The sequence below is a fragment of the Camelina sativa genome, chromosome 20, assembly GCF_000633955.1.
Source record: "Camelina sativa cultivar DH55 chromosome 20, Cs, whole genome shotgun sequence".
NCBI classification, from domain to species: Eukaryota; Viridiplantae; Streptophyta; class Magnoliopsida; order Brassicales; family Brassicaceae; genus Camelina; species Camelina sativa.
In genome coordinates, this window is record NC_025704.1 from 13,671,506 (window position 1) to 13,685,129 (window position 13,624).

General features: G+C 36.6%; 3 protein-coding genes across 4 annotated transcripts; all 3 read left to right on the plus strand.

Moving 5' to 3' along the window:
* Positions 7-4,469, plus strand: LOC104770732 (dual specificity protein phosphatase PHS1). 2 transcript variants are annotated; one of them, XM_010495192.2, is made up of 10 exons: positions 7-179; positions 274-416; positions 553-754; positions 841-1,017; positions 1,148-1,308; positions 1,843-2,932; positions 3,050-3,196; positions 3,316-3,543; positions 3,671-3,828; positions 3,943-4,469. In XM_010495192.2, exons 1-10 carry the CDS (start codon positions 87-89, stop codon positions 4,298-4,300), a joined length of 2,757 nt encoding a protein of 918 aa, XP_010493494.1. In that variant the 5' UTR covers positions 7-86; the 3' UTR covers positions 4,301-4,469. The 2 variants fall into 2 exon arrangements, with proteins under 2 accessions (XP_010493494.1, XP_010493495.1); XM_010495193.1 differs by lacking the exon at positions 7-179 and having other exon boundaries at positions 295-416; positions 558-754.
* On the plus strand, positions 5,149-7,389 carry LOC104772498 (F-box/LRR-repeat protein At3g48880-like). The gene is made up of 3 exons (XM_010497102.2): positions 5,149-5,237; positions 6,107-6,601; positions 6,677-7,389. Exons 2-3 carry the CDS (start codon positions 6,171-6,173, stop codon positions 7,236-7,238), a joined length of 993 nt encoding a protein of 330 aa, XP_010495404.2. The 5' UTR covers positions 5,149-5,237; positions 6,107-6,170; the 3' UTR covers positions 7,239-7,389.
* On the plus strand, positions 12,096-13,532 carry LOC104770733 (WD repeat-containing protein RUP2-like). Its single transcript, XM_010495194.2, has one exon. It carries the CDS (start codon positions 12,285-12,287, stop codon positions 13,419-13,421), a length of 1,137 nt encoding a protein of 378 aa, XP_010493496.1. The 5' UTR covers positions 12,096-12,284; the 3' UTR covers positions 13,422-13,532.

A 13,624-nucleotide genomic window follows, 5' to 3' on the forward strand; every position in this document is an offset into this window, starting at 1 on the left:
ATCACCTCTCTCTCTCTCTCTTTTTCGTAGAGCCAGATTTTGAATTTTTTTTTGTTTCTCTGATTTGGGAGAGATCTGATAATAATATGGTGATATCGCAGGAGAAAGACGAAGATAAAGATATATACCTTGGTCACGACGAGCACGAGTCTCCTCTTCCTCTCACCGTCACTTCTCGTGTAAATTTGCTTTCCATCCTTGGTTTGATTCGTTTCTATTGAAAGCTTCTTCGTTTTGATTATAATTAGAAACTCTTGTCTTGTCTTGTTGCAGGTTTTGTACATGTTAGGAGATATAGCATCTGGTCCAGCTTATCGTTTTACTCAATGGTTGGATTTGGTTCGTAAACGAAGTGCTACTTACGGTTCCTCTGGCTTCCCTCACCGTCTTCACCGCTTCGATGATTTGATCACTAGGTTTTACACCTTTTTTCTCATTTCTGTTATGGTTTTTTGGAATCTTTGAGTATCAGAACCAATGTTTCTATATTAGGACATTAGTTTGGGTTTTTTTCAATAGGAAATGACAGTTGTTGATAGAAGAATTATATAGTGCAGGTGAGAGGAATGCTGATCCGAAGAGTCCACCGACTAAGCAGAGTTCAGAAATTAGTTTGTGGGAAAGGCTTGGTAAAGCTTCTATTGTGGATATCGAATCGAGCTGTTTTTCATGGAACATGTTGTCTTCTCTTCACCATACTGAACATAGTAGTAGTACCGATCTTTCTGAAGAGGACCAGAGTAAACCCCTTGAGGTATCCTTATTATCCTTATTATCTTGGATTGAAAACAATCTCCCATCAACCAATTCATAGAAGGATGTTTTGACATTATTATATAGGTTACTGTGAATTCTGGGGGAGTTGTTTTCTTTGCCCTGTTCAATAGTTCCAGCGGTGAAGATGCTTCTCGAAAGGAAGAAGCAGCAGTTATAAAATTTGCATCATCAAGGATGGCTACACAATCAGAACGTCTTGGTTATGAGTTTTCCAAGTGGCTAGGAGTGCAGATTCCGCAGGTGCTTCTTTTTCTTTGCTGTACTTCAAATCTTGTAGTATTGGTTCCCTCTTTTCACTTTCTTTACTTTTCTTTACTACTTGTCGTTTTTTTTTTTTTGTTAATGAGGAGATTTTATCATCATGAGACAGGCTAGAGTAATTCATAGCTGTAATCCTGAGTGGACACTAATCAGAGAAGCAACTGAAAAGGCACAAGCTAAAGCAACTTCGGAGGGAGATGAAGTTGGTGAAATGACATGTTCGGAACTTCTGGAAGCCCTTGAGCTCAGCCGTTGTCTTCTCTTAATGAGGTAAAAGCACAGGATTCATCTTTGTTCTTTTTAACTTTTCTCCATTTCCGGCTTCGACCATCAACATTATATTGACATTTTTTTTGTTCCTCTGCTTTAGTGTTTAACGAGATAGTTACCCGACCATGTCTGGTGGTTTAAAATTAAGAAATTTAAAAGTTTTGAATAGACCATTTAATATTATATTCTTAAGAAGAAAAAAAAAGGTGTTATGTTGTTATTAGATAGAGATATTGTATCATAAAATATAAGAAACATCTAAATAAGAATATGAGGTGGAATCATTTCATTAGCTAAAGTTTGATAACAATAGTTTAACAGAAATCTAGTCTTGCCTTAAATGTTAATAAAGATGAGAGGAATAGTTGAACAGAAATCTAGTTTTACCTAATAGGATAATGTGAAATCTAGTCCTACCTAATAGGCTAATTTAGGCATTGACCTTATTTCACACTTTCAAATTTACAATGTTAAAATGTGATGTTTGTACATAATCTCTCTTCTAAGTACTGGATTCTCAATTTTTGATGGCAGTTATGTTCATGGATGTCCAATGCTAGAGAGCATGAGTAGTTTTGAAACTGAAGAAAAAGCAGAGAGAGCTGCTGCAGCTCTAGGGAGAATCTTGGTGCTAGATCTAGTAATTAGGAACGAAGACAGATTACCTTGTCGTCAGCTGAGATGGCGTGGCAACCCGGCAAATCTGTTATTAACAGATAGAACTGTGTCTTCAACAAAAAATCTTGAACGTTCATTTGAAGAAGCTTTTGATTCCGCCATCAAACGGTACCATCCAAAGGACTACAGATCCATTCAAAGGGAAAGAAGAGCTTCTTCCGTAGATAGCAGATCCAGGTTGAGCATCAGTGATCAAATGTTGGTCTCACAGTCGTCTGATTTTTCTGATATAACGGAATCACCTAAATCATATGACACTGGTTTAATGAGTCCAATGTCTGATAGATCAGTAGCTGCCGATTTTCACCTCGTTGCCATAGACTCGGGTGTTCCACGGCGGCCTCCTGCTGGAAAACGGACAAGCGACCAAGAAATTTATCCAAGATTAGTTGAGCTACTCCTCAATAGTAGCCAATATTCTTCAAATTTGTTACATGAAATAACAGAAGGAAACTTAGGAAATCCACTGACAGAAAATGGTGAAGAAACATCTAAAGTTCGATCTGTAGTAACACCAGTTGTACGTGAGTTCCGAAATGGTTTTCGTGCTGGTCTCAGGGATTTGCAAGAGTTTCACATCTTCCTTGTTACCCTTCATCAGAAACTAGATGTGTTGCTTCGCGCATTCTTTAGTATGATGGACAAAACAATGTATGCAGATTTTGATAGAGAAGATTTTGCTATTCCTGAATCGCCTTCACATATTCATGGGCATGAAGTGACTCATTATCCATCTCCCTCGAAAGATCGGGTGGCTAGTGATAGTGATCACAGTGAGGCGGATATGCAAAAATCAGTTCCTAGGACACCAAATTCAGAAAACAAAGAAGATGCTTGTTCGCCTAAGTCACGAGAAAGTTGGCATGGAAGATCCTGTAGAGGGGGAGAATCTCTTAGCAGTCAGCGTTTGGCAGCAAAGCTTCGAGACTTTCATAAATTTGCTAAGGTTTGTCGCTTTCTTGATTACTATGTTTGAATCACTAGATTAAGTTCAGTCTTCTTGGATGGAAGCTGTCAGCCATTTTCTCGTCCTTCAATCTGATACTTTTCATGGTGGGTCTAGATTGATGCCGAGTCTAATAAAGAACTAGACCAGTGGAATGAAACACTGCGGAACGAAGTTATGAAACTCTGCCAAGAGAACGGTTTCAACACTGGGTTTTTTGAGGGCAGTGATAATAACAGCTGCACTGATGCTTACGAGCTAAAGGTATTATGAGTTTTTTATATTTCCTTTTATCCTGAACGTGATCTTCATTCCATAATATGTTTTTTTTGGCAACGGAACTCAAACATTGTCTCTCTTGTTTGCATTCTCATTCATAACAGGTTAGACTTGAGCATATTCTTGAGAGGATATCATTGATTTGCAAAGCGGCTAATACAGAGAAACCATCAATGATACAAGATAATCTTTTTATCGGGGGAGGACTGGCTGCTAGGTCAGTTTACACTCTTCAACATGTAGGTATAACTCATATACTATGTTTGTGCGCAAATGAAATCGGGCAATCGGATACTCAGTACCCTGATCTGTTCAAGTACAAAAATTTCTCAGTAAGTGAACCTTTCTTCTCTGTTTCTTGATTATATTATACGTTACCAATGCATTTTTTAAAGGAATAGGTAAAAAAATGCATCTATAAAGATGAGGGTTCTCTTCTTGTGTCTTCCCTATGACCAGATAACCGACGATGAAGACTCAAACATCGAGAGCATCTTTCAAGAAGCTCTCGATTTCATCAACCATGGCGAGGAAACAGGTGGCAAGATTTTGGTTCATTGCTTCGAAGGTCGGAGTAGAAGCGCAACTGTAGTGCTAGCTTACCTAATGCTCCGAAAGTAAGTTTTTGGGGACAATTAGAATTTGTTGAAAACACTGATTAAAGTAAGGAAGATCAACAATAAATCTCCAATTCGTCAACTCATTTGTTTACTGGTGGGATTAATAAACAGGAACCTCACACTTTTAGAAGCGTGGAGCAAACTAAGGAAAGTACATAGACGAGCTCAACCGAACGACGGATTTGCCCGGATGTTAGTTAACCTCGACAAGAAATGTCACGGAAAGGTGTCAATGGAGTGGAGACAGAGGAAACCGACAATGAAAGTGTGTCCAGTTTGTGGTAAGAACGCAGGTCTAAGCAGCAGTTCTCTGAAGCTTCATCTCCAGAAATCTCACAAGAAACTGTCTTCAGGAAGTGTTGACAGTGCAATGAACATGGAGATCCAAAAGGCTTTGGAGGCTCTTCAACTCAGCACTGGCCGTGGCTCAAGTGCTAGCCCCAATTCTTTTCAGTCTCATTCTGGTTAGAGAGTCCGGTTTAGTTTTGTAAGTGGTTTGTTCCGGTCAAAGTCTCTAATCGAACATCTTTTACTTTTACTTTCTGAGAAAAACAAAAACTGATCTGTTTTGTTTCTTCCTGAAACGGATCTTTGTATTTGGTAAACAACTAAATAAAAAGTTCTAACTTTACCTCAAAGGTAGATTTTTGTCCATGCATGATCGCGACGATGCAATGCTTAAGAGTTAAGACGAATCAATAATGGATACAATCCTCAACAAATGCATTTCATTGATTTAAATGTTATTCTAGGATTTAACTAATATCTATACTCGCCCAGTTTAAGGAAGAGTGTTTTAACACTTCTTGTTACAAAAAGAGTTTTATTTTATGTTTTCAATGTAATTTTTAAGGAAGAGTGTTTTAACACTTCTTGTTATAAAAAGAGTTTCATTTTATGTTTTTAATGCAATTTTTAAATTAAATTTATTTTTATCCTTATTATTTGAACTAATTAATTAGAAAATGAAATATTTTTTTTGTATTTACAAAAGATAAAATAAAAATTTATATGGTTTTCTTAATTTGTGTGCATTATATCAAAATGACACTAGATGTGAAATTGATAGCATAATCAAACAAAAGAGTATAAAATCTGACAAATGTGCCCTTTAATGTTGTCTATTTAATATTAAGACTTTGAATAAATGTTGCGGAAAAAGTGGACTAGTCCATTAGTGGTTTAGTCCACTTTACTTTTGGGCCCGACAATAATCTATTATTGTATTAGCGGTATGTAACTGGTCCAGTCCACTTATTTTTTGTCATGGTATTTAAAGATAGTTCAATCCACAAATGGATTTGTTCGCCCTAAGCACCGCAGACTGACAATTGATAAGAGTGAAAGGGCACTTCAAGAGTCGCCAATAGTTTCTTCACTCTTTCACCACTCCTCATCTTTTCAAGGTATGGTTGTACTCTGATCTTTACTTGTGGATTGCCAGTTTTAGCTACAGGATTTTGATATCAATGTGTTGATCCTTTAAGGTTTTTGTTTGCGCATGCAGTAGTGTAGGAAATGACAAGAAATCTTTCCCAACAATCTCAAGAGTTATTTATTAGCCTTTATTTCCCATTGAATCTAATCTAGTCGGATTAGGTTTGTCACCATTTATAGATTTTTTATGTCATAAACGGTAGGTTCATCACCATTTATAGATTTTCTGTGTCATAAACGTTTTAAGATTGTGATTTGTTTCATTGTAAAAGTTCGTTTATGTGCCATTCAAATCAACAACAGTAAGGATTATATGAAGATTCATTATTCTATTGATGTTGGCCCTGTTCCTTTGCCTGTCACTGGATCGACTAGCGACAAACGACAGATTCCAGCGACAATATATGCTGTTATTTTGCCTGTTGTTAGTGGTGACTGTAGCGACTGTCGCTGCATTGTTCGTTTGCCAATTGCTATATGTAATTTTAAAAATTAACAAAAATTAGTTTTTGATAATTTACATTTTTAATAAAATGTAAATTACATATACACTATGAAGATATATTAAAAACATATTTTCAAATAATTAATTTTATTTTGAACTTATTCACTTTAATTTTATTAAATTTAATTTGATTATAATTAATTTATTTAGAATTTTGTTTAATTATATTCAAATGAATTTTGTATTTTACTTATTTTATCCAGTTAGATTTAGTTTAGTTTTAGTAGTTTTATGTAGTAATTTTATTTTGATCATATTTAATTTTATCTTATTAATTTTTGTTTGATCGCTATAAAAGATGCCTTTCTTAATTACTCCTTTAACTTTCTTCAGCTTGTTTAGGGGTTCTGAAAATGTCATAAAAATTCCAAACAAGTGTATCTTTTTCTTGAAAGTCATGTCTTCATTAATGGATCAAGAAGCCTCCAGCGAAAATGTTATCGAGACATCTGATATCAAGGAACCAAAAACAGAAAATGTAGTCAAAGGATGGGAAAATCTGGACACCGACATCTTGGTGCGGATACTTGAGGAACATTTTAGCATTAATGAGTTGACATCTGGATTAGAGCTAGCTCATGTCTGTAGAGGGTGGCGTGCGGTTTGTTGTGATCCCCTTTTGTGGGATACGCTCGACCTATCGCACATGAACTCTGTTTACATCAAAGCCGTAAAGAGCCCATATGTGTATGTGCGGCGCCGATGTGATGAGAAGGTGACTCGGATCTTGAAACTCTTCATGAGCCTTAGCAAAGGAAACACAAGGACCTTGATTGTTAATTTCAACCTGATTCTCACTAGTGATATGCTTACTTACACCGCAGAAAGGTATATATATATCCACTTTTTAATTAGTATTAATTTCTTCTCTTCAAATACTTACTTTGGCTCAATTTGTTGTAGGTGTCCAAACTTGAGACGCTTAGTGCTACCAACTATGACTAGAATATCGAAAACGGGTATGAAAATTGCCTTGGGCTTCTGTGAAAATCTAGAATCACTAACAATACCAAGCCTCCATGACTCGCAATTTCTCTTTTCATCGATTGTCAAGAAACTGACGTTCAGAGAGCTCAAGGTAATGGGTCGCATCCCTGCTATATTCGCCGAGAAACTCGTTGAGCATCTCCCAAATCTCAAAGTCCTCAGCCTCAGATGCAATGCCATATACCGAGACGCCCTTTTGATAATCTTGGATGGACTAGAGAGCCTTGAGGTTCTCAACATCTCTCATTCTTACCTAGTGGTGAAGCAGGAGCATCCTGAGAAAAAGAAGCTCATCGTGAGGGAGCTTGACCAGACGATAATGGAGAAGGCCTCGAAGCTGAAGAGGTTTGTGACTTGTATGGAGTACATGACGTGTGTGATGTGCAAGAGGACGGAGAAAGATGTAGGACGCGTGAGGTGGAATAGGTACGAGGAAGGGCTATGGAAAGCTGACGAAGTAAGCTCTCTTCATCTTTAAAATGTACTCTTATCTTTTGACAATTATTATTAGTTTACATGTTTTTTGCTATGGAAGGTACCTTTATTTTAGGGTTTATGTGTTTTCTAGTGTTTGGTGGGCTTTGTTGTAAGTTATAACTTGTGTATCAAGTGTCCCAAATTTGTTTCTCTCAATCACAAGCCTTAGCAGATCTAGGAACATGTGATTAGACTTTTGCAAACTTCGTTATTTCAATATATCATTTATATATTCCGTTACTCGAAATTTTTCCAAGATATAAATTAGTTTTCTTGTTTCATTTTTTGGTTTAGCATAACATAACAGAATATTAAAAGGAAAATTGGCAAGAATAACCCAAAAAAAAACTATAATTAAATGAATATTAAAAGGACCATTAAATGAGGCAATGGTAGGGGTTGTAAAATGCAACATTGCTGCTTCATGGAGGAATAAGTTATCAATGGTTGGTGGTGTGTGGATTACTAGAGATTGTCAAGGGCAGGTATTACATCATGCAAGGACTACTTTTCAGGCTTCTGACTCGGGGATGTTAGCAAGTTTACTGTGCTCACTATGGGCATTGGAGGCGTTGCAGATCTTACATGTAACTAGGGTGGAAGTGGTGTTGGATAAAGCAGAAGTGGTTGACGCAATTAACTATCCATGTGAGTGGCCAAGATACGCTTTCATTTTGAGAGACATTCAACTGTCCCTAGCAAGTTTTGAATACTGGGAATGTCACCAAGTGGCTGTATCAGCGAACCAGGTGGCTGTGGCGATTGCTAAAAGTGTTACAAAAGAAGGTAGGCTCCAGTCATATCTTTCTCTTAGAGGCCCTTCGTGGTTGCAGGATCAAGTACGGATTGATATGGGTTTTTAGGTGGTCTGTGAATTGGTATTGGCAGAGAAGGGTTTGCAGAGAGTGGGGCCAAGATTGTGGCTCTGTGTGGTGCTGCCTTGTCTCAGGGTTTTTCTTCACTTGGAGAGTCGATTGACTTCTATATCAAGTGCTATTTTCATTGGTTTTTGTCTTTGTTTCTTGTTTTTCTTGAACTCCTGTAGCGACTTTATTTTTATCAGATGACAAAAAAAAAAAAAATGAGTAACCATTCTAACCATCTAACTATTATATACTTTATATTATCTGTAATAATAACAACTATATCTTTGTTGCATAAGTAACAGTTGCCATTAGCCCTGGGCATATAATCCGAAACCGAAAAAACCAAACCGAACCGATCCGAAAAAACCGATTTAAATCGGATTCGGTTTTAACAGAAAAACCGATCGGTTTTTATATTGATTGTAATTCGGATTTCGGTTTTAAACCGATCCGAACCGAAATCCGATCGGTTATCCGCTAAACCGAATACATAATTAATTTCTATGGGTTTAGACATTATATTTCTTTTGGGCTTATACTTGGGCTTCTGTACGAGCCCGTGAGATATTAAAATTTTAATTTTAATAGCTGGAGAGGAGTATCGAACCTCAGAACTAAAGGTAAAGGGACACACGCTGAAACCATCTGAGCTACCTCAACTTTGTGATTATAATTCCCGAGTGAAATATATAAGGTTCGGATTAGCTTCGGATTTTGAAAAAAAATGGAAAACCGATCCGAATCCGAATGAATCCGAACCGATCCGATCCGAAATATAGTCGGATTCTAAACAGATTTTATACAGCCCAATCCGAAAAATCCGAAACCCGAATAATCCGATCCGATCCGAACCGAAAATCCGAATGCCCAAGGCTAGTTGCCATTGTGTTTTCTTCTCTCTTTCTTATGTGGACATCTTCTCATCCTCCCTTATATATATTCTCTTCCCAGTTCCTCTTTTTCTATTTAGTTTACTATTTTTATTTAATTTTTACGTTTTATTTATATTTTGCAATAATATTTCAAAACTCATATTAATTATATTTCACAATCTCACTTAAAAAATATAGAGTTTATGAGTTTATCTTATGATTTTGAATATATCAAAAACGAATAGTGTTAATTAAAAACCGAATATATAACTAAAATAAAATAATTATTCATACTATAGGCCTGTTCGTATTCTTATCGCTACATTAGCGACCAACGACTCAAATTATAAGTGACTTAACACGCAAGCTTGCGGAGAGCAAGGGGGTTATTGGTCGTCGTGTTTTCTTATTCTTATAAAAATAGTCGCAGCGACCATTATATTGGTCGCCGTGTTTTCTGGCGACACCAACTAAGCCGGCAACATCTATTAAAAGAGCTGCAGCGACACCTTTCTCAATTTTCCACTGCTTCTTTAGCTACATTTATTGTTATATTTGAGTCGCCGGTCGATAGTGTAGCGATAAGAAAAAGAACAGGCCTTATATAGAACACAACAATTGAAAATACCTAACAATTTATATGTTATTAGTAATATTCCACTTTTAATATCGTTCTCAAGTTCACATTTATTTAAATTGCATACCTACACAAATTTAGTTATTATTAAAAATATCTAAATAATTTATATGTTATATATTTTTGTTCTACGTGTTTAACTCGGTTGCTTGGGTTGCCTAAGTTGTATCCTTTAGGGTATATCAATTTTTTTGGTGTGAGTTTAATTAGATCATTTAGGTTGCATATGTTAAATATTTTAACGATACACAATCTCTTTAGTATAACAACCACAAGTGATACCACCATACGGTCATTACCACTACCATTAACGTTTTATTCTATACTATTTAGTTTTGTTTTATACTATTTCATTTAAGTGCTGTACATAAACACTATTCTACTACCATACTCATTGCTATCATTTTCGCCACCACCGTTGTTTAACATGGTTGTTTGGTTTGCTTATGTTATATCTCTTAGGTTATAGCACATATTTTTTGTTTTGCGTTTAATTCTATATGAGTTATTTGTGTTCTATACTATTTTTTTCCTATACCATTTCATTATAAATATTATTCATTATTTAAATTTTTAAACATCCGGTTTTAAAAGTTCAAGTTATGTCGAATGAAAAAAAAATATTCTATTTTTTTAAGATAAATTTCAAAGTTTCAATTAATTTTGTTGAAAAGATATATCACATTAAAATGTAATGGGTAAGAACTATTTATCCAAATAAATAAAGAAAATTAATAAATAAAAATTTGACCTTGTACTCCATCACTTTCGCTGGCTGTGTGTCATTCACATTACCCCTTTCTTATCTTTTTACATTAGCTCATAATTATTCACTTAATTTCTTTCATTAGTGTGCAAATTCACCCATATTAAAACCTAATATTTAAGAGTCTTTTTTTTTCTTTCTGTTTTTCCGTTTTAAGTCTTTGACTTGTGCACTTGCTCTTGTTCCTTTCTTCCAAGCAAATAGTAATTTTGGCCCGTCAAATAACAAATCTATGATGTTTCTCAGAGATATATGATCGATGGGTCGAAAACTCCTACAATGTAAGTAACAATAATAATAATAATAATAATTTATACAGAGTAAACTCTATAAAAAAAAAATTAGTGTATGTGTTTTTGGTTGACAAACCTGATTACGGTTGAAAATTTAAATTATTATACAACTTATGAATTACAGTTATTGTGTGTGTGTGTGTATAGAAATAAGATGGGTATCAGAATATATATGTTTGGCGATGATGCCAACCAAAAAAAAAGATAATTCAAGGAAAATACTTTTAAGTTAAAAGCACTAAAATGTTATGAAAATCAAATTAGAGAATATATCAATGAATATAAGAGTAACAAATATATTTTTTTCTAGGTAATTCTATAATCCACTAGATTTTATTCTAAATCATCAAAAGAAAGTGTTTCCTCTTTAGTTGGTGAAATTTATATTTTAGGTAGCTAATTTGGTTTTGGAGAAATATTAATAATTAAATGGGCATCAAATAGAGATCGAATCCATTCCTTGAAGCAGAGTGGGTCCAAAATTGCAGTTGCAGCTCATGTGTTCTATTAAAGACGTGAGGCTGAGAAGTAACGAAGAGACATAAAAAAAGAGGACAATGACCAAAGGTGGTAACATAACACACGTATGCTGTCCACAAAATTCTCTATTTTATTTTTCTCTTTGCCATAAACAAATTATAACCTACCACCGAATTTTCTCACAATTCCTCACAATTGAAACTGAAATTTTAAAACATTCTTACCACTCATATGAGTATAATGGTCACACTACCAAATGATATATGTGAATGTTCCTTACGTAGGATTGGATAATGGTCACACACACACACACACACACTATACCAAATGTTTATTATCTTATTCATCGAGTTATTCGGATTTTGTAGAGTCGGATCTAAACAATGTTCGCTATGCGAGTCGTGTATATGTTATGTGTCACTCAGTTTTAACGGAATATGTGTCTACTTCTAGCTTTAAAACTTGATTTGACAAAAACAAAATTGTATTCAATGCTGTAAATAAAAATAGAAGATTGTATAAATGCATTAATGCTTAAGGGGGAAAAAAGATTGCTCCGTCTTTTTCAGTCACATCGTCTAAAGTTATACATTTACAAACAACAACCAAATTTAAAAAATTTTACATCAACAACACTTACACACGATTGTAAAACCAACCGGTAACTTTAATATCTTCGTTTCTTCGCCAATCACATCCACCAGTTCACCACTACATATATCACTCATAGTTTAAATGTTAAATTAGGTCCACTATACGATCAGTTTGAAAAAAACTCGAAATGTGAAACATTTTAATCATCGTCCTTTCGCCGACTACGAACGCATGAATTAAATACAAGTTTCCTTGTTTGGCTATATAAGTAGCCACGACAACATACTTCACATTTTCTTACCTGAAATAGTATTAAATGGGACCTTCTCTGTCCTAGCCTAGTAGTATACAAATGGATAAAATCAGAATCATACGTGGATTGGTAAATAAAGGCCAATTAGTTTTACTGAGGGAGAAGAAATGAACATTTTTATATTAATAAATTTTTTTGCTTTTGAATGGGATTGGTTCTTTGATTGGTCCGAATCCCCAGAAGAAGCTTACAACAACACAGTCTTTTAATTTAACTCTGTTTTCATATGAACACTCTCCATCCTTACAAGCAGCAACGACAAGAACAAGAACAAGAACAAGAAGAAGAAGCTAGACACGAATGGGATCTTTCTCTCTCCACCGTCGTCTCTTCCTCCTCCTCCTCCGCCTCCGACGTTATCGGTGCTATTGAGTTCGATCCCACTGATAACATCGTCGCTACCGCCGGAATTTCTAGAAAGATTCGTTTTTACGGCCTCCCTTCTCTCTTACGTAACAGCGCCACCGTCGTCGTCGTCGGAGGAGGCGTTTCTTTCGTCGATCAAGCCACCGCCTGCGAGTACTACATCTGTACGCCGGCGAAGCTCAGTAGTCTACGGTGGAGACCCGGGTCGGGCGGTCGGGTCATAGGTTCGGGAGATTATGACGGCGTAGTGACCGAGTACGATCTCGAGAAGAGAACGCCGGTGTTCGAAAGGGACGAGCACGGTGGCCGACGCGTTTGGAGCGTTGATTACACGCGTCACGGCGGCGTGTCCGCTATAGGCGCGTCTGGATCGGACGACGGGACCATGCAGGTGTGGGATCCGAGGTGTCCGCCGGAGGAATCTTTAGGCGTCGTACGGCCGGCGGGGATATGCCGGAGCGCCGTTTGTTGCGTCGAGTTCGATCCTTCCGGCGGACCAGCTGTGGCTGTCGGCTGCGCTGATCGGAAAGGGTACATTTACGATATGAGAAAACTCGTTGACCCGGCGTTGACTCTGCAAGGACACAACAAAACGGTGTCGTATGTGAGGTTCCTCGACGGTGGCACGGTGGTGACGGCAGGCACGGACGGGTGTCTGAAGCTGTGGAGCGTGGAGGACGGGAGCGTGATTCGGACGTACGAAGGGCACGTGAACAGTAGAAACTTCGTGGGGTTATCAGTGTGGAGAAACGGCGCGCTGTTTGGTTGCAGATCGGAGAACAACAAGGTGTTCGTGTACGATAAGAGGTGGGGGAAGCCGGTATGGGTAGACGGGTTCGAACCGGTTGGTATGAATTCTGGGTCGGATAAGCGGTTCGTGAGTAGCGTCTGCTGGAGGCAATCAGGTGTGGACCAGTGCACGCTAGTGGCTGGGGGATCTGATGGAGTATTACAGGTTTACGTGGGCAAAAGAAAGCCATGTTACTATTCTCCTTAATTTTTAATTTTTATCAATTAAGGAGAATGATGATGATATGAATTATTATGATGATGATGATGATAATGATGTTGATGCTTCTTAGTTTCTTTTTCATGTTTCCAAATTTAATTTACTACCTGAGGTTGATTTTTTATTCGGTTGTGAGAGAATTTGGTGTTTTTTTTTTTTTTTTTTTTTTTTTTTTTTTTTTTTTTGATGTT